Source organism: Mirounga angustirostris, unplaced genomic scaffold (genome assembly GCF_029215605.1).
Source record: "Mirounga angustirostris isolate CCGP_5_RB_7025 unplaced genomic scaffold, mMirAng1.0.hap1 SCAF_13, whole genome shotgun sequence".
Lineage (NCBI taxonomy): Eukaryota > Metazoa > Chordata > Mammalia > Carnivora > Phocidae > Mirounga > Mirounga angustirostris.
Window position 1 is genome coordinate 24,854,527 of NW_026991721.1, and position 21,298 is coordinate 24,875,824.

Consider the following 21,298-nt stretch of genomic DNA (forward strand, 5'->3'; position numbering starts at 1 on the left):
CAGGGTTATGCAGTTTTAGCTCTACCCATGATAAATTCATGCCTTGGCAAATCCCAGTAACCTCCTTCACACGGTTCACCTCCCTTCCAACCCCAAGGGAGGGAAGGTTGGATGCCCAGGGTCCCAGGGCTTGGCTTCCTTTACTCCTTTCAACACAAGCACTCTGCCTGTGCTCTGTGATCTGCTTGGCTTTACTTCTCTATTCTCTGACCTCCAGTTCACCACCTGGACTGATTCTACTTGATACACACAGACCACATTTCTCAAAACTGAAGAAACCTTGTCCTAAAAGGAACAATTGTACAAACTTCTACTCAAGCACTAAAGTCCCCTCTGACCTATGCTCAATGTACCCAATCTTATTTCTTCTACTTTAGGAAGAAGTGACTGTTCACAATTTATATAGACCCAACATGGCCCACCGTTGCTCCTATACTCAGGTCTCTCTCCTGTCCCATTTTACTTCTGTTGAAAACTGAAATCCTACCCATTCTTCAAAAGGCATCTCAAATGCTACCTCATTCTTGAAACTTTGTCGTCATCCTCCTAACAGACAAGATTTCTCCTAATTCAAATGGCATTCTGCCTTATATTATAGTTATCTTGTGTTTTCATATGTTATAGCAGCCAGAGCAGTCTATCATCCACAGAGAGGTATTCAATTTCTATTAGTTAAGGGGCAGCTGGGTGGCTCAGTCAGTTAAGCGTCCAACTCTTGATTCGGCTCAGGTCATGATCTCAAGATTGTGAGATCGAGCCCCACATCAGGCTCTGCACTGGGCATGGAGCCTGCTTAAGATTCTCTCTCTCCCTCGCCCTCTGCCCCTTGCCCCCTCACATGTGAGTCATCTCTCTTTTTCAAAAAAAAAAAAAAAAATACATACATATATATATTTATATATATGTTAAATTGAACTGAAAGCTAATAAAAAACTTATTTTCTATAAAAGTTTTAGATGTTCCCAATGTCAAAGCAGGAAAGTTACTATTAAAAAAAACAATGGTGGTGCCTGGGTGGCTCAGTCGGTTAAGCGTCTGCCTTCTGCTCAGGTCATGATCCCAGAGTCCTGGGATGGAGTCCCACATTGGCCTCCCTGCTCAGCTTCTCCCTCTGCCCTTCACCCTGCTTGTGCTCTCTCTCACTCGCTCGCTCTCAAATAAATAAAATATTAAAAAAAAAAAGCAATGGAATCTTAGCTTGTCTCCATGGAGAGTGACACCTGAACCAGAGTTAGATGCTTCTATGAGAAGCAACCATCAGTCACTGTGGCCTAATGTCAGGTAATAATCTTTCACCTTTGTTTCATGGTCAGAGTCTAAAAACACAAGAGATTGATTTACTCAATAATTATTAAGCCAAATATTTTCCTACTGATTTCTGGTCCAAAAAAGTATTTTTCACTCTTTCTACTCTTGAAAGAGCCTAGTGGAGAGTGATGAAAAAGTAGTGAATGTGTAGGAACATTACTGAAACAAATGGTTAAATTAACACACTGCCTTCAATCACTGGTGACATAAAAACTATCTCCAGTCTCTTTTTACAGATGGAAAAATTCAAGCATCACCATGGGAGAGGAAATGAATCAAGTTATACTGAACATTTAATGATATTCCCTCCCATCAATGACAGACTGAACAAAGAGTGCTTTACTCTACAAATACCTGAGGCATTTCTAATGTAACTTCTTTTAAATTAAGAGACTAAATATCAAAGTCTTAACATACTATGAAATTTGCTTTATACTGTAATATTGTAATGTCAGGATGCCTTAGTCAGACCCACAGGAACTAAGGACCCAGATTAATTAAAATTTAAGTGATGTTCTAGTTAATTCTTTATATAAAGATCATGCCAAATTATAGCGTGTGTGTATGTGCGTGTCCTCATGTGGGCGTGCATTCACCCGTGCACACACCTGCACTCCCGCCTCAGAAGATCTCCATCCACCAGGCTTACCTGAAGCATTTTGTCAGGGCTGGGCTCAATGCCAGGTGGCATGTTGCTTGGGTCAAATGCCAACTGTTCAACCTCAGCGAAGTAATTAACTGGATTTCGGTTTAAGACCAGTTTACCAACTGGGATAAGAGGGTAGTCCTGGTGAGGCCAAATCTAAAAATAAATGTCATATTCACAATTACCAAATAACCAACTAAAAGAAATTAAAGTACTTATTAAAAATACCAGCTTTCCAGGTGCCTGGATGGCTCAGTCGGTTAAGCATCTGCCTTTGGCTCAGGTCATGATCCCAAGGTCCTGGGATCTAGTCCTGCATCGGGCTCCCTGCTCAGAGAGGAGTCTGTTTCTCCCTCTCCTTCTGCCCTTCCCCCCACCCAGTTCGTGCTCGCTTGCTTGCTCACTCTCTCTCAAATATATAAATAAAATCTTTTAAAAAAAATTACCAGCTTTCTAATATAATGAATCTAATATAACAATAATTTTTTAATCCAGTAAAGTGAAAAGAACTTAGGTGAGTGCACTGGTTCAATCTTTCACAACAGTAAACAGTAAATACTGACATCTTCCCTGGGCAAAAGGACATCAGCTTTTCAAGATTTTTTCCCTGCTAATGATGATAGATCAAGCCACTTTGAGAAACTCAATGAACTCAGCAAACAGGAACTAGAAGTGAGATGCACAGGCCAGGAAATTGCAAAGCAGCTGCATGGCATTTCATACATGACTTCACGATCATTATGAACACTTGACTGGAATTTGTAAAATTAGGTACAAAGAGACTTAAAAAAGAAAACAATTTAGTTGTTAACAGACTCACCTTGGTAAGATCAAATGGATTGAATGGAAAGGTTTCTGCCTGATTAAAAGTCATGACCTGGATGTAAAATGTCCAGGAGGGGTAGTTGCCTGTGGCAATGGCGTTGAAAAGATCTCGCAGGCCGTAGTCAGGATCCTCCTGAGAAAGTCTCGCTGCGTCTTCGACAGAAAGGTTTTTGATGCCCTGGTCAGTCTACAGAATGAGAGAAAGCAGCTCCAACTGAAATGTATTGGCAAAGTTATACAACTTAATCAGTTACGCACTGAAGGATGATGAGTAACGCAACTCAAACACTGGATTTTCCTTGTTCAAATCTGATACAAATAGGAATTCATCAACAAGAAATTCTACTTGGTTATCTTGATTCTTTTAAATGCTAAGGGAATCTGTATATACATTTCATATTTAAAATTAGTCCTATATTTCCCTTTCTGTATCCTGTATTATTTGAATTTAACTGTTAACATATATTTTCAATTTCTCACCCATATAAAGAATGCTGTACTACTGTCTTCAGAAAAGCCAAGAAATTTTTGGCATAAAATAAACATAACATAATATGTACCACTTTAACCATTTTAAAGTGTCCAATTCAGTGGATTTTTTTTTTAAAGATTTTATTTATTTATTTGACAGAGAGAGACACAGCGAGAGAGGGAACACAAGCAGGGGGAGTGGGAGAGGGAGACGTAGGCTTCCCGCTGAGCAGGGAGCCCGATGTGGGGCTCGATTCCAGGACCCTGGGATCATGACCTGAGCCAAAGGCAGTCGCTTAACCAACTGAGCCACCCAGAAGCCCCCAGTGGATTTTTTAGTATACATCTCAAAATAAAGTTGCCGGGTCACACAGTAATTCTACATTTAATTTCTTGAGGAACTTCAAAATTGTTTTCCAGAGTGGTGATTATTTGAATTTTTACACTCATGTTACTTTTCAAATCAGAAAAAAAAAAAATACTTTTAAAATAAGCAAATAATTTTTTTTGCATGAAGTAAGTTTTTAATTCCCTGTTTTGTAATAGCTCAAATCAATTATTGAGATTGTGCTGGTTAGCATCCCTCTACCCCCCTCTTCCTTTTATTTTTTTTCAGAAATCACAGAATCATAGTTCATAGAACTGAAAAGAACTTCAGTAGAGCCACTCTGAACCAGTTCTCTGCCTAGGAGCAGGCAAAATTAGTATTCTTTTTTTTTTTTAAGATTTTATTTATTTATTTATTAGAGAGTGAGCAAAAGAGAAACAGCATGAGGGGAGAGGGTCAGAGGGAGAAGCAGGCTCCCTGCTGAGCCGGGAGCCTGATATGTGGCTTGATCCCAGGACCCCGGGGTCATGACCTGAGCCAAAGGCAGTCGCTTAACCAACTGAGCCACCCAGAAGCCCCAAAATTAGTATTCTGACTTCCCAAGCAAGCCATGAAGACCGAACTAAGTTAGTCACTTTCACCAATGCTCCTACTATCACACCATACAGTCTTTCAACAGATTCTCACCTGTATCTTATTCTGAAAGATCCCCACAAGCCAAGCATGGAAAGATTTCCTCATCAAAGTCAATCCTGAGGGGCGCCTGGGTGGCTCAGTTGGTTAAGCGACTGCCTTCGGCTCAGGTCATGATCCTGGAGTCCCTGGATCGAGTCCCGCATCGGGCTCCCTGCTCGGCGGGGAGTCTGCTTCTCCCTCTGACCCTCCCCCCTCTCATGTACTCGCTCTCTCTCATTCTCTCTCTCTCAAATAAATAAAATCTTAAAAAAAAAAAAAAGTCAATTCTGAAACTCTTTCTACCACAGAAATCTCGAGTCTCTCTAGCCAGCAGCAAGATATGAACCCTTCTTAATTTCAGACCAGAAGTCTGAAATTCTGGTCTGATCACCCAGAGAGCTAATATATTAAATTGTGCAATAATATTGCAATACCTTTCTGATTTTAACTGAATCCCTCAGGCTTAGAAAAGACTAGTCATAGGTTAGAATAATCCACACTGATATATCCAAGTAGGTCTCAGGCTACCCCAGGGCCTTCTACTGAACAGGCCCATAAGCAATCCAATCCTTCCAGGATCATGGACAGCTGCTATTATTATCCCAATTTCACAGTGACAAAGCTGGAGCACAGAGAACTTTTAATAATATGACCAAGTCAGAGTTACCTAGAAAAAGGAAAATTTGAATTCAGACTGGTCTGTCTGCAAAGCTACCACCATGCGGATGCCCCAGACACAGTCATTTAGCCCTTGCTCTCTGTGACACAACACTGCTCCTTTTGGCAGTTACAAGCCAATGGGGCAACTGTTGCTTAAAACTGTTCTCTGCCAAAGATTATATATATCCAAGCTATAAGTATAAAGAGGGAAAACAGTATTCCTATTTGATATACCTACATAAGTTGTTCAGATAAAGATCAAGACCGAACAGAAGAAAACAGGTCTTGGGGTAGATACCATTAAGGAGACTATATTTGTCCTTAGTCCGCTTCTGGTCTGCGCTTATTTTAGCAGTAGTATTTGGAAACACATTCTCAGGCCACCAGAGGCTTTTTTTAAATACCTTCTAGAGTTCTCTGAGAATACTGCTTATTGTAACAAATGCCAAGATCATAATACAAGAGAGCTCTTTAAAACACTTCAGTTAATTAAAATGTTCTCAGAGCTTCCCCCGAAGGTAACTTATTTGACGATTATATGAAAGTAAATGAAAAAGACAATTTTTATTTTTTTACATTTGTAACTGATTTTACTTTTTTTGCCCTATTCATAATACACCCTCAATAAACGCTAAATAAATGGATGGATGAGTTTAAAAAACATTAGGAGAAACGTTTCTGGAAAGATAGCATCAGATTGAAAGTGATGGTGAGGTTGGTATTACAGACAGGAATGCCCCATTTTTGCCATAATCCCCTCTTGGACCATAAAAGATATCTATGTTCAGCACCATGACTCAGGGCTAGGAAAGGCAAAGCAACATAACACTTCACTGTTTGCTAAGGCTTAATTCTAAACTCCAACAAAGAAGTCTAGAAAGCTAGGCTAAACCTGGTAGAAATCTTTCACATAGCCTAGAGGCCTATATTATCTCCTTCCATTTGAGCCCAAACCAAAACCTTAAGTCTTCCCTCTCCAGGGAAAATGGATATTCACCTGCCAGGACCAGGAACATTAAACCAGAGAACCAGCATTAAGTGAGCATTTCCCCAAATATTTACACATTGCCCCCAGGGCCCAGAAGGAGAAGAAAGCCTGACCATTGTTAGTAGCTGTGTACTCCTACCCTCTGGCATGGAAAGAGGAGACCAAAGAGAGCCCACACAGTTCCCTTAACTGGGCAGCATGTACCTATTCACTTGGGTGGAGCCAAGAGAAGAGTCATGGTCCAAGTCAACTGGACCAGTACCTCTCAGCCTTCAGAGTGGAGGTAAGGGAAAGGCGGGGAGGAGCCTTGATCTTTTCCCAGTCTTCAGAACTAAAGAGACGTGGGTTGTAGGAGCCTTGTACCTTCTGCCCCAAAGGCAACATGTACCTTATAATGGAATTTGCAATAAACTGCCTCTCCCTTCTCATTGGTCAACTTAAAAGTATGCGATCCATATCCATTCATGTGCCTGTGTCCATCTGGAATCCCTCGATCACTGAACAAGAAGGAAACCTAAGAAACAGAAAAATAAATCCTAAAATTTTCTAGTTTCAATCAAAACATCCTAGATTTTTTAAAGATATTCCTAAGTTTCCAAAGAATCTCTTAATGACATGGAAGACACTAAGCAAGTTCCCATAGGAAAGGTTATCATTAGTATCATTTATACAAAATAACAAGAATTTAAAGCAGAATGATATGTAAATCATTAACCTCATGGCTCAGAATTCAATAAAGATAAGCAAAAACAAATAGGAAAAGTAGCCTACCTTATTACTCAAAATCTATTTTAACAGTAAATATGTTTGGTAACACTTTTCCCTTCTTTCCCTAATACAAAGAGCTTTACTTCGTACTAGAGACTTTAATCCTTAATATTGTTAAATATCAATTGATAACATTTCTAGCATCACTTAAGGGCTATGAATGGGGGAAAATTAACAAAATCAATCATTATAAAACTCTTCAGAGTCAAGAAATCTGAGGAAGCCTCCCAAAAAGAAAGTCAGAAACCAAGTCCAATGAGATATAGCCAAAGCTGTTTGAGAAACACATGATGAGGCATAGTTCAGGTGAAACATTATAATAGAGTGAAAAAGAAGAGTTCCTACCTGATGCAGAGACTCAGGGCGCAGGCTCCAAAAGTCCCAGACCATGTCTGGATCCTTCAGGTGTGTTTGAGGGTTTCTCTTTTGACTATGGATAAAGGATGGAAACTAAACAGAAAAAGAGAAAAAAATCCCAAAACTAAGTTTATAGGAATTTTGGTGTCTTACACTATACATTGCCTACTGCTAGGTCTACAGATTATAACTTGGAACAAGATAATCCTAGAATGTTACACTGCCAAAGCCTAAAATGAAATTTACCCTCTACATGTTTCCAAGGCAAAGTGCCTCTTTTTATTAATCTTCTAGACTCTACAAGGAAAACTGGACTATTCCCACGAAGTCCGTGAATCTTGAAATGCCAACTGAAGACCAACAGTAACTGTTATTTGATCTTATAAAAAGATATTCAATGCAGAAAAATGTGCTTAAAAAGGCAATCCAGCCAACCCAAATTCCCTTCTTTCTGCTTTTCCCAGGGCTTCTCCTCAAATGCCAGTCAATACAGAGTGTTTGAAATCAATTTAAATCAAACATATGTAGAGTGCAATATACTTTATCACCTACCAATATGGCATCCCTGATGAAGAAAATGGGGGTGTTATTTCCAACAAGATCCCAATTACCATCCTCTGTGTAAAATTTCACTGCAAACCCACGAGGGTCACGAACTGTGTCAGCTGAGCCTGACTCTCCAGCTAGAAAATTCAAATGGGAAAAATGAAGCATAAGCCAGAGTACCTGGCATCCAAGAAATGTAAAGTCATAAAGAAACACTGGGATCTATCCTTTCTAATCCACTTCCTCGAAGGAAGTCAGATATTTAAGTGCCTGGGTTATTATTTCTACCATCTACCACCTAATTCAGTCCACCAATTAAACAAAAGAATTAATTGAGAGTAATAAGAGAATACATAACTATAAAAGTGGAAAAGATTATCCATTTAACATGAGATAGCTTTGTTTAAACAGGTAATTAAAATTTAAATTAAAATAAAGGAAGAAAATAATTATAAAGATTAAGATAGTAAATAAGGAGAATAACTGAATCATTAAAATTATGAGGTTAATATTAAGAAGATGAGTGAAAATGTAGATTCTTACTCTTAATGTCATTTATTTTTGCATCCACAGTATTTTTAAAATGCACAAACACAGAGTGAAGAGAAACGGAATTAATCGTGCGTTGTGGGGTGTTGAGATGTAGCATGATAGATCTAATTCATACTAGCATTACTGAAAAAAATAGAAATAACCCCACCATGCAGCGTGGATCTACAGATGAGATTACAGCTAATGTCTGTAAAGCGTCTAACCATGGGTGCCATAGAGTTAATTCCCAATAAAGGGCAGCTATTTTGGTTGCTGAATAAGTGCCCCACTCCACGCTTTCATCTGAGGCAACCACTTGTAGGAAAGTTCCTTCCAAATGTCACAGAATTGCAATGCTGGCCTCTGCCTGAGTGTGATTTCCTAAGACCTCAACAAACAGAATTAGAAGGAACTTTCTGCATGTCTCAAAATATTTTTTCTATTGTAAAACCTGGCTATCATTTGGAGAAGTTTTTTTTCTATCTTCTAATATGCTTTCCTTGAAATGTAGTTATAAATGCCCCAAAGAAGGTACAGGGTTGGGTTATGCAAACAGACGGACTTACCGACAGTGGAGAATCGAACTGCAATGGGAGTCCTCTTTCCAATATGCTCAAACACCTTCGCTTTGGAGTATCTGGTAATGTCATGTGTGACCTCAAAGTAGCCAAAAGCCCCTAATGAGAAAGACACAGAAATCCTCATCGTGAGACCATTGTAGACCACTGGGCCCTCAATAGGCAACTGGGTGACAAGAGAGACAGATGGTGCAGCACTGGCCTTTTGGGAGCTTCCAACATTGACAGAAGAAAGGGGAGATAGATGTCCAAACACAAAATGATGGGGGCAAAATGCAAAGCCCTCAGTGCTACACCGAGTGCTATGCAGCTGGAACCAAGTGGAAGGAGAGATGAGTGGGGCTGGAAGTAGCAGGTCAAGACTGAGACACAGGGTCTGAAGAGGTCTGGAAGTACAGGAAGGACCCAGGAGAGAAACAGAAGAATAGGGGGAAGAGGAGAAAACACAGGGAAAGAACGGATCGATTAAACACTTAGGAAGACACAATAGGCCAAACTACAAACTGAACAGCATACCAAAGCCCTGATGGAAAAGCCACACAGAAAAAGCTGGAGAAGATGGAAGGAAAAAATAAAGAAACTAGAAAGTTCTAACTGGGAGTCTGAGCAAGCAGCTAAGAGAAAAACATTTTCTTCCTTTCTATCAAGCGTTCTTGTCTCATTGAATTTTCAGCTTTCTTTTAAACACCACCCTATGTTGCGTTTCTGCAATAAAAGCAAAAGTTTTACACAACTTTTGGACAAAAAAGGAAAAATCACCACAAACCCACCCCCTGAACACAACTATCCTCAATTTTGCACCGTTCACTCCAGTATGTATCCCCTCAGTGCACCATCTAAATCTAGCTACAATTTCAGCATGCTCATGTCTGTATTTTCATATTTTTATTCCTTCACTAAAGTGCACAATGGAAGAAAAGGAAGATCCCTTTCATTTTTACTAAAATATTTTATATATCATGTTCAATCCAGAGAAATAACCATCATTTACAAATTCCTCTCCTTGTGGACACTTTTTTTTCCTTTCTCCCAGGAATGGAAATTTGCCTCTTCTATTAAAGGAGCTCCAACCCCGTGAGAAGTAATTTTTAACCCAGGTGTTGTGAAACAATTCTTTCACAACAAATAAACATGGCTCTCACCTGCTCCTTTGGCGTGCACGACTCTCTCAGGGATTCTTTCCCGGTCAAAGTGAGCCATTTCATCAGTGAAAACCACATCCTGAACAAGAAGGGGCCCCCGGGGCCCCGCTGTCATAACATTAAGCTTGTCTCCGACTGGGTTACCGGCCCCGGTGGTCAGGACATCAGGTTTCTAAGTGAATAAACACAAAAGGACAAAGAGCACAGGAGAGTCAGTACAATCAAACCATCATTTACATTGGCAGAGGGCACACTGTTTTCCAATTTTTATACCTTCTGCTCAAACTCTTTTTAAATTTCCTGTGTCCGAGGTGCAAATACTGCAAAGATATGCCACTGCCTGAGATTCAGAGGCGGGTCTCAGAAATCCTTGAAAAATCTCAACACCAATCTGCCAAGAAATCTGCTCTGATGAGCAGAAAGATGGCTAAATTAGCTGCCAACTCGCTCAGCCCCTGCTCTCGATACAGCCACCGGGCTCCACACAGGAAGCCCCCGGGGAGGGGGATCGTATGCGCTTAACAAGGAATGTCCAAACTGATCGCAAGAAGATGGTCTCTGGAGAAGCCATGCTGGCCAATGGTCAACTTGCAGCTGCTTTCTGAGTGCTACAGATGTTCAAGTGGGTCATCCCGGATAGCATTCACTTCTCTCAAGCAGCGGGGGCCAGCTCTTTGCAACATCTCTTTCCAATTCCAAAACAAAAAAGAGCCAAAAAAGGTCAATGGCTTTTATTGTCACTGAAAATAAACTGTTGCTGGTAAGATGTATTATAGTATTAATTTTCTAAAGATGTCAAATGTCCCTGAAATGGGATAGGTTATTTTAGTGTAACAAAGAATTAGTTTTCTCGTCCACCCAGTTCTCCAGGATCAGTTACATCGGAAGCCTCCCAGCTACCCCTTCTCCAGGATGGAGCAGCAGCCTTTTTCAATAAATGATCCTAAGCAGCTCTTAGCATCATCTTGGCTCATACCCTAACCAGGGACAACTGCCTTTCCAGTGTCTTCCCCTGGCCACTGGGAAACCAGGGGAGATGTGTGGGGAAAGCAAAGCCAAGCCACCTCCATTCTAGGAGAACAACTCAAAAAGGTCTAGTGATGAAAGTCCATAGTACCAACTTCATGTGTCCAGAAAAGCACTATGCACAGAATTCTCATAGACCTGGAGTGGAGTGTATAACTCTTCCTCTCCAGGTACACCTGCTCTGAATATTAAAAGAAGGTCAATACCTGTCTCTTCCCTAGAAGGGGATATTAGGAGAGGGATCACTTTAAAAACTATAAAAATACCATGAGCTCTTTGGGAAAATACATTCAACAAGAGAGATCTTGGACTCTTCAGAATGAATAAACAAGACGCATACACCCACTAGAGTTCTTTTCACATCAAAACAGGAAGAGGCCGACATGGAACCTTAGGGAAATCATGAGTGCTGGCATCACAGAGCCTGGGTCCGACTTCCAGCTCTGCCAATCACCAGATGTGTATGTGTGAACATAGTACTTGCTATTTCTGAGTCTCAGTTCTGCATGTGCAAAATGGACAAGAAACAACGATCTCCCAGAGTTAATCCGCGGATTGAAAGCACTAAATTCATGCAAAATGAGGGCTCCACACCAGGCACACCCACACTACCATTTTACTGGCCATGTGAAGTGATCTGATAGCAGAAGCAAAGCATTTTAGGTTTCTTTTTCTAACCACCATGACACGTGTGTAGGCATCCATTCAGACTCTCTTGCCCCATCCCTTCCTCATCCAGCAGCAAACTCTTCCAAAATCTAAGAGAGTTTAAGGGTCTGGTCACCAGGTACCACCCAATCGTGCCACTCTCTTTTGAAGATACACATGTGCTAATACATGGGACAATGGATACTTTTTTTTTTTTCATTTAAAGTAGAAAATGAATCAGAAAAAGGAAGGGGGAAATTGTACAACTTCACCTTTGGTTTAAACCTAAAACCTTGAGTTTCACTGGAATCACTGGGGGAGCTTTTTAATGCATGGATAGCTAGAGATTTCTGATATAATTAGTCCCAGTGAGGCCTGGGCATCAGGATTTTTTTTAACTCCCCAGGTAATTCCTAAGTGAAGCCAGGATGAAGCACTACTGACTTCAAGCTTTGGGATGATCCACAATTAAAATAATAAAAGAGTCTGAGCAAACAATCTGTCCACACTTTACCATGCTCTTTTCAACACATAAACATAGCACTGAAGGAAATTTAAAAATAAATAAATAAATAAATAAATAAATAAATAAATAAATAAATAAATAAAGGGGACATCGCATAAAGGACAGAAGCACGACAGAGGATACCAAGAGGTTCCGGAAAAAGAAAGGTAAACAGGTCAGAGTTGTCATTTACATCACTCATGAAAGCAATAAAGGCACATCACACGTCCCCTCGAGATGACCAGGTCAGAGTAATATGGTCAAGAATAAAAACCAGACCCAGAGGAGGTACATGCACGGCAAGGTGGATGAATGGACGGCTGAGTGAAGAATTAAAGAATGAGATGGTCTCACCTGATGGCCCGGACTCATGGAAAGCTGGGAATGAGAATGCTGGAATTTTGCGCCATGGGGCTTCCCTCCCACCCAATGCAGGAATGTCCTCCACAACACCATTCATTCTAAGAAGTAAACCCGGGTTTCTCCATTACAAATGTAGCATCCAGCCTCTCTTCCTTGCTCTAATAGATCATTGGTCCTAATTTTTAACAGTTTTCCTCACACATGCTAATGTGTATGTAATCTGCCTTCAAAAAAGTGGCAGAAAAAGCTTCAACAGGGTCAGCAACACAGAAGGGAGTCCAAAGGGAGGGCAAAGACCAAGAGAAAAAGATCTCCAACTTCAGGGGCTGTTTAAGGCAACATTTGATGAGAGAAACCGACCTGAACTAAAGAGAAGAGAGTATTTCTTAGAAGGTGAGGAGAAGAATGCCATGTATTTGCTGAGAAGAAAAGAGTTAATGAAATGAAGCTGTATTAAATAAAATGAGCAGTGGGGATGGGGAAGGGACCATGGAAAACAAATTTTTAAACATAAATTCTGAAAAAAAAGTGCAAGGCTTTAGAGAAATTTCTAGAAGATAACAATAGCTCGGTGTGAGCAACAACAGTCTTGCCTCAAAATGCCCTCTTTTCTCATCTTTATATTATGAGGAAGTGACAATGGACACTCCGAGATTAAAGGTTCCTCCTCACAGAACCCAAGACAAAAAGGAATGAAAACCATTTATAATGCATCTGCTTGCCTTGAGGGACACTATATTCCAGCTACGTCTCCAAAAATACTACAAAAGAAGCAATTAAATCATCTCCCTAGCTTCCCTTTTCTACTCTCTAGGTATATTCAGAGTCAGGAAGAATGTGTGCATTAAGATTTAGAGTAAATTCACCCAACAGCATTCCAAAAATTTTTAGGGGGTGCCTATGGTGTGTTAGATGCCGGGGATTGCAGCAGGAAACATCAACATTCCTGCTCTCTTGGAGCTCTCGGTCTACGGGCGGTGTTAAATGTAATATTATTTACAGCAGCAAAAGCTGACAGGTAGCTTAAATATCCAAAAATAGAGGAAGAGTTAATTAATGAAGTATTATGCCACCATTAAGAATTTCACCCACAGTGGGGCGCCTGGGTGGCTCAGATGGTTAAGCGTCTGCCTTCAGCTCAGGTCATGATCCCAGGGTCCTGGGATCGAGCCCCACATCGGGCTTCTGGCTCAGCGAGGAGCCTGCTTCTCCCTCTGCCTCTGCCTCTCTCCCTGCTCATGCTTTCTCTCTCTCTCTGTATCTCTGTGTCTCAAATGAATAAATAAAATCTTTAAAAAAAAAAAGAATTTCACCCACAGAAAAATTTTAATAACAATGAAACTATCGTAACATTTAGGTGATATAATTATAGGTCATTTTAATTTTCTTTAGATTTCTATTTTCTTTCCTAAAATAATTTTTAAGTCAGAAGGTCTTTGCCTACATCTAATCAAATATTAGAAGTTTTTCAAATTATCTATATTTTGTATTGACTTAATGAAGGCAATGTGATACACCCTCATGTCATAAAGTTCCTAAAAACATTTTTTAAGGTCTTATTTTATTTATTTCAAAGAGAGAGAGAGAAAGCGCGTGTGCACATGAGTGGAAGGGACAGATGGAGAGGGAGAAGCAGACTCCCTACTGAGCAGGGAGCCCAACTCAGGGCCCCATACCAGGACACTGGGATCATGACCTGAGCCAAAGGCAGACACCTAACCAACATAGTCACACAGGCGCCCCCCTAAAAACATTTTTAATGAAGGTACTATATCACCACAAGTGTCCACTTCTAATCACTTTTCTTTTTTTTTTTTAAAGATTTTATTTATTTATTTGAGAGAGAGAATGAGACAGAGAGAGCACGAGAGGGGGGAGGGTCAGAGGGAGAAGCAGACTCCCTGCTGAGCAGGGAGCCGGATGCGGGACTCGATCCTGGGACTCCAGGATCATGACCTGAGCCGAAGGCAGTCGCTTAACCAACTGAGCCACCCAGGCGCCCTCTAATCACTTTTCTAATTACTTTCTAAAAACTCCCTAAACTATGCTTAATTTTCACTTGCCCATGTGAATTTAAAAACATGAAATTTTCATTTGGAGTTACCACATCTTCAGCTTAAAATGACTGCATATAAAACAAAGAAGCGTATGATAGATATGTAATCATTTTTTTTATTCTTATGTTAATCCCCATACATTACATCATTAGTTTTAGATGAAGTGTTCCATGATTCATTGTTTGTGCATAACACCCAGTGCTCCATGCAGAATGTGCCCTCCTCAATACCCACCACCAGGCTAACCCATGATATGTAAACATTTTTATGAGGAAAGTCCCTAAATAAGATTCCTCTTCTCCACGTTCCTTCTTCAGAGAAATAATTACAACTGAGAGGGAAAATTCTTCAGAGAACGTGCCACTGTTGAGCACAGGCTCTTAAACAAATGTTAATTACCAGAGTTCATCAATGACAACATACACAATTTTTTAATAGTTTGTCTTTAAAACTGGGGTATGTCTTACCATCTGTGGCATCTTAGCCACGAGTCCTCGTTTGGACAGGCAGGGTTTTCTCCTTCTGAGTAGTGTATAAGACACTGGTACATTTCACAGGGCGTGGCGTCTCAGACTCAATGAAATAGGATGTTCGCTCAAGGCTGGGAAAGCAAGGTCTTAAAATCCGCTATATTTTCAAAAGCAGCTATATTTAGTGTGTAAATTCCTTTGTCAAGACTGATACACCAAAACTACGGCCACTAAATGCTGACCGAAGAGCGGCAGGAGCGGAGGAATGTGTGTGTGCCTGTGACCATGAGGGAGCCGGACGTGGAAGAGGGACAGGGTGAGATAGAAGAGACCAAGGACAGAGCACTCACAAGGAAAGGGAAGAGGCAGCGAAGGAGAAAGAACTCATGAGGAGGCAGGGAAGAAACAGAAGCCTATCATGGACTCGCAACTCCGGGACAGAGATTTCGGGACAGAAGCCAACAGAGGTACTTGCTGCACAAAGACCAATGGAACTGAGGACTGAAAAGAGGCTTCTGGTCTTGGAAACCTGGGGCCTCTGGTGACCAGTCCCATGACAGTTTCAATAGTAAATAAAATCACAAAACGAGAGAGAGCCAGCCACTGACCACTACTGAGAGTGTGACTTGAACCAAGGAAAAGATGACTGACAGGGAGCATCTGAGGTCCTGTAATAAAGGATTCTGACCAGTGTCCGACTTTAAATCTGTGACACTGGAGGTGTAAGTTACAGTGAGCAGGCCAAGGAATGCGGAGGAGGGAAGGAAGCAGAGGTTATGAATGCAGTGTCTCTAGAACAGCAGTGAGAAAAGGAAGGGGGGAGAGGTGGTGCCTCAGCAAGAAGGCAGTGAGCACCCTGTGTCCAATTCCACAGTCAGCGCCACGCACCGAACACTGCGATCAACCCCACTCTAAATACAATGTTTTTGTTCTGGGTTAGGGCAAACTTGCAGCAATCTCCAGCATTTCGAATACTTCTGAACTAGTAAGTGGAGAGCAGTCAAAACCAGCCCTCTGGGGCTACAAACAACCACAAAAATAGCCAGAACGGAAGACTTGGAAGAGGATGCCTGATTAGGTGAGTCCAGTCAGGTGAAGTGACTGCCAGCACTAGCTGAGAAGGACAGAGGGTCAGGAGGGGATGAAAGGAGAGAAGAAGGGGAAACAAAAAGCCCACAAACAGTGGGGCCAGCAGCTGCCCGACAAGGCTGAGGGCAGCAACAGGGCGGCAGGCTTTATACGGATGATAGGGGGGAAAGAGCTGGAGGGAACAATAAGTCTGAGCCTGTCTGCAGGTCAAGGACACAAAAAGCAGCCGTAGGCACCTGGGTCACATTAGAAGCTCAACCATCCCAACATGGACCCCTCATGGTGCCATCCAGAGGGTGCAGCATTAAGAACAAGGGTCCCTCAGGCACCCTCAGTTCAACACTCACTCATTCATTCCACCGGCATTGTCCCTGTCCCCCCCACCTCGCCCCCACGCCTGTCCCCGCGGACCATAGAGGCTGCCTGGCAAGAGGAATCTCTATGTTCCGCACAAACAACAGGACAGGGGGCCCCAGCAGGTCAGTGAGTGCGGTAACCCAGAACACAGCCACGCCCCGCAGCCTGTGCACCTGGTTCTTGCAAGCAACAGACCAAAGAAACAACATCCCAGGATGCCAGCTCTGGGCTTTCTCTAGTAATAGGACAGAGGGTGGCCATTTCTGGTTCAAAGCTAACCAAGAAGGACAGAGGATCAATGCAATTGACAGAACTGTACAGAATTCCTAATTTCCCTTCGTAACTACCATTTCTGAAGCACCTGCCATATGCGAGGCTTTATCCTACCTACCTTTACATAAGTCACCTCACTTAAGCCTCCAATAATCAGTGAGAGACATGTTATTACTCTCATTTAATGGGTGATGCTGTATGATAGGAGAATTTAAGTGATTTTACACAGATTTCAATGTTGGGGTACCGGTCTACTTGTTATATATAACAAGTATGATGGGCAAAGAGGTATCTTCCCACTTGCTGACTATTATGTTGTTGTTGTTGTTTTTAAACTCAGATCACTTTAGAGCTAGAATTTTTTAATGAAAGAAAAGCTTTTCATTGCTGGAGAATTCTAAGAACTCTCTCTCTCATGAAAAGCGGCATTTGTACCTGTTAAGATATTTACATCTTTCTGGCTGACAACTATCCATGACATTCACACATGCTTCTCCTGAACCAAGAGAACAAAATATTTATAATTTCCTATTTGCTTCACTGTTTTTCCTCTCCAGACAGTGTACTTGTTTTACATCTATATCCCTGAAACCTGACACAATGCTGTTATCAACCAGTACACAAAAAAAGGCTGTGTGGGACTCCTGGGTGGCTTCATAGGTTAAGCATCCGACTCTTGATTTCGGCTCAGGTCATGATCTCAGGGTCATGGGACTGAGCCCCACTTTGGGCTCTGTGCTTGGTACAGAGTCCACTTATCCCTCCCCCTCAGCTCCTCTCCTCTCTCTCTCTCAAATAAATAAGTAAAATCTTTTTAAAAATGCTTGGAGTCAACATGTGAATAAATTAAACTATGGACCAACACAAAATGGCCAAGAAAGATTATTTCTAAGTAGGAGAAGGAAGCAACAAAAGTCTATCCCTCTCCCTACATCTCCCCTTCCAAAAATAAATGGGAAATACTTGAATTTATAACTTCAAATTCTGATCAAACATCTTTAGACAAATGTTATGAAAACTGCTGCAGAAATTGGCAAAGAAGGACTTTGGCTTGGCTAAAACTGACACCATGATTAAAAGCAGGGACTCAAAGTAAAATTCCATTTTGGCTTTGCTCTTTCTAATTTTTGGCTGGAGTCTGATAAAATATTCTATCAAGAGTTTCCATTTATTAGTGCCCTCTGCTTACAGAAGTTCTAAGAACTTACTAAACATCATTCTTCCATTTTTTAATTGACAAAGATTGGTAATACAGCCCATCCCTAACTTTCAATCCCAAAGGAGTCATAATGACAGCTTCTCATTCTCAGAGATCAACACAGAATATACCTGATATTTTCTAGTAAATTATTGCTTAACACTCTATATTTATTCAATAAAGATTCATCAAATACCTGCAATGTGCACACCTATGTACAGAAAACCAGAGACTGTCCTGGCCCTCAAATTTCTTTGGGGGAAAGGGGAGAAACTGGAGCGCTCCAGGCCTCCTGGCCCATTCCAAGGGACTGGGCAATTTGGGAAAAGAACCTAGGCCTGCGCAGGGCCCCCACCCTTCTCCCCTTTGGAAGCCAGTGGCCACAGGCAGTACACATCCTGTTCTCCCAGGGGTAGGCCTGGTAATCTCCACTGCCTAAATGCAAGAGCTAAATTCAACACAGGGATGTGATCTCAGCAAGCCCTCTTGGCCAAAACCCCTAAGCCACATTCTCCAATCAAGCCTCTACCAGTAATAAAAGTAACACTTGGAACTCACTCATCCCGCTGACTCTTGATTCAGCTTGGGTATGGAATGTGTGTGTGAGAGGTCTTACTTACTAGACATTCTCAAACCTCAGAACAACAACAGCTCAGTATGTAGGCACTGTTCTAAACTCTACTTGGGTTATCGCATTTAATCCATCTGTCTGAAGTAAGTACTAGTATAATCCCCGTTATACAGAGAAGGAAACTGAGGCACAGAGAAGTTATGCAACTTGCTCCAGGTCACCCACCTAGAAAAGGTCAGAATCAGAATTTGAACCCAAGCAAATTGGCTCAAGAACCCAAACTCTTAATCACAACACTACAGCATTTCTTAAAACAACAGAGCTAACATGTCCTGTATGCATTCTATGTGCTGGGTAATGACATATATTAATTAACACACATGTATTACGTAAATGAGTCCTCAACAATCCTTCAAGGTAAGGAGAATTATTATCCCATTTTTAATATGGAGAAACCAAGGGGGAGGGAGGTGAAGTAACCTGCCCAGCAGTCAAGCCACAATTTGAATCCTGCCTATGAAGCCTAACCCTTCAGTTCTTCACTAAACCACTATAAACTGTGTTTATAACCACCAGAAGATAAAGAAGAGCGTAAAAGACATATCAACTGGCACAATGTATGAGCCTTATTCAGATTTGGGTTTGAACAAAGCATTAAAAAGCAGACAGAGAGAAAGAAAGATGTGCCACCCACCTTCAGGTGATTCCCTAGGAGGAGTCATGGGACTCAGCCCAGTCATACCCAGGCTCAAATTTATTATAGCACTTTAATATAAAGCAAAACCCCAGCAAGGAGAAAGGCACATGGAGTGAAGTCCAGAGGAAACCAGTGTAAGCTTCCAGGGTCCTCTCCCAGGGCAGGTCACACAGGACACGCTTAATACCCCACCGAGATGTGGTAACACCTGTGAAATGTTGTCTAGCAGGGCAGCTCATTAGAGACTCAGCACACAGGGTTCATATAAGGAGCTGATGGTGGAGGTGCCCTCTGGCTCCCAGCAGGAAAGCAGGGGTTCAGTAAATACCACATTGTTTGCATGGCTCCGGCACAGTCAGCCACTCTTAGCAGCTCAGGTGGGGGAGCCTTCCCGAAATCCAACTTCCAGACGCCAGCCAAGGGCCACCCTTGCAAGTAGGCCTTTCTAAAGACAGTCATCTCAGGTCTGTAGGTGAACTTTTTTCTGCACAATCAGGGAAAGTGAACACCCTGACTGGCTGAGTGACAATGGTATTCTTAAAGAGTCCTTATTTTTTGGAGATAAAGGCACTTGGGAGGTTCATTACACGACCCTCTACTTCAGTTCTGGTTTGAAATTTTCCACAATATGAAGCTTCAGGGTTTTTGTTTTTTTTTTACACCAAGAATCAAGGAGAAATGTCTAAGAAATAAGGAAGAAGGTAAAGGAAGAGAAAGGGCAGGCTGCATCAATAACTCTAACAAGTGAGTGCTCATTCTGACCACACTCCATACTGAATTCTTTCCCTATAGGCACCCATTCGGTCAAGACAAAGAGCAGAATTCAGCACTGCACACAAAATACACACTAGGCAACCGACCAGAAGGTTAATACTGGCTCCTGCCCAAAGAGGGCTTATCATCACTAGAAAATATGGAAAACCCTAACTACCACATAGGCCATTTAATACTAAATTCCAGATGTAGTCTGATGGGCTTTTTTTTTTAATTAACCTTAAGACATTCTAAGCATCAGAAGGTACCCTACCTTAATTAAGCCACATCATACCAGGGCGATTCACAAGGTCAAAATACATGAAGTGATAACACTGGGAAATGTTTCTGATTGCCTTAATGACCAAAAACTATGCTTCCTGGGCTACACACAGAGACTTCATCACTGGGATGCACTTTGTCCTATAAGGAGACTTCATCATGGTTAAGCCACCGGTGCCTTATATAAGTCAATGCCAGTAGGTCATTCTAAGCTCAAGAAGCAAGACTGATTTTCATTCTATTTTACTCATTGTCTAAGTTATCCTGTACCCTCCACCTACGGTATGGCCACTCAAAAATATATTAAATAACATATGGAAAACGTGAAATCTTTTCAAAAAGGGTAAGAAAAAAAAATCAAGCCTTTTTTTTTTAAGTATAATTAACATACACATACAACATATTGATTCCACAATTCTGTGCATTACTCAATGCTTACCATGATAAGTGTAGTCACCATCTGTTACAACGTTACTATAATAATATTCAAACTGTGTTCTTAATAAAGGACACAAATGGATCCCGTTGGTACTAAATAAGGTATACTGAAAGCTTCTAAACAGGCCATTTCAGCAGTGTCCTAACTGCTACCAGATCTGCAACTTTTATGGCCTTAGACGAACGACAGTGCCCTGAGCAAGGGACAATAAGATCTATCAGGCATGCAAAGAATTGCCTGTCCATGCTGTTGCACTGAGTGCGGGAAGGGAGGAGGAGGAAATGACACAAGAAAATTAAAAAAAATCCCAGAGACAGAACTAGTGGGTGGTTTTAATTCCAGCAAAAAATAAAATAAAAGTTGCCTTTTACAAGGAAGATGTCAGACTTAAAGTCATATGGGGGCTGGATCTCTGAACACACACAGACTGAACACACCTCCTCCTTCACCCAATGGGAAATGTTTGTTTTTCAAGCCAGGCTGTTTTATATTAGTATGTGTAATAGTCAAAGTGTCACAATAATTGCTAATGTTTTGGGGTTTTTTTCTCTCTCTCTTCTTGGTGAGTTATCAAGCCTTCCAGCAAGAAATGGTCAAAACACTGCTATTGGTTTTCAATCATTAGCAAACATTTAGAATAATACTATCAAAAATAAAACCTTAAAATAAAAATAAAAACTAAAGAGGCACCTGGGTGGCTCAGTTGGTTGAGCATCTGACTCTTGATCTCAGCTCAGGTCCTGATCT

The 21,298-nt window shown here is 41.3% G+C and overlaps 1 protein-coding gene across 1 annotated transcript in view; it reads right to left on the reverse strand.

Moving 5' to 3' along the window:
- Positions 1 to 21,298, reverse strand: part of CAT (catalase) — a 38,315-nt gene that overhangs the window by 12,929 nt on the left and 4,088 nt on the right. Inside the window, exons 2-8 of the mRNA XM_045893921.2 lie at positions 9,824 to 9,995; positions 8,670 to 8,780; positions 7,579 to 7,709; positions 7,015 to 7,119; positions 6,290 to 6,415; positions 2,775 to 2,966; positions 1,958 to 2,110 (exon numbers count right to left, since the gene is read on the reverse strand). Of these exons, the coding sequence (XP_045749877.1) occupies positions 1,958 to 2,110; positions 2,775 to 2,966; positions 6,290 to 6,415; positions 7,015 to 7,119; positions 7,579 to 7,709; positions 8,670 to 8,780; positions 9,824 to 9,995 (990 nt within the window). The remainder of the gene's footprint in view (positions 1 to 1,957; positions 2,111 to 2,774; positions 2,967 to 6,289; positions 6,416 to 7,014; positions 7,120 to 7,578; positions 7,710 to 8,669; positions 8,781 to 9,823; positions 9,996 to 21,298) is intronic.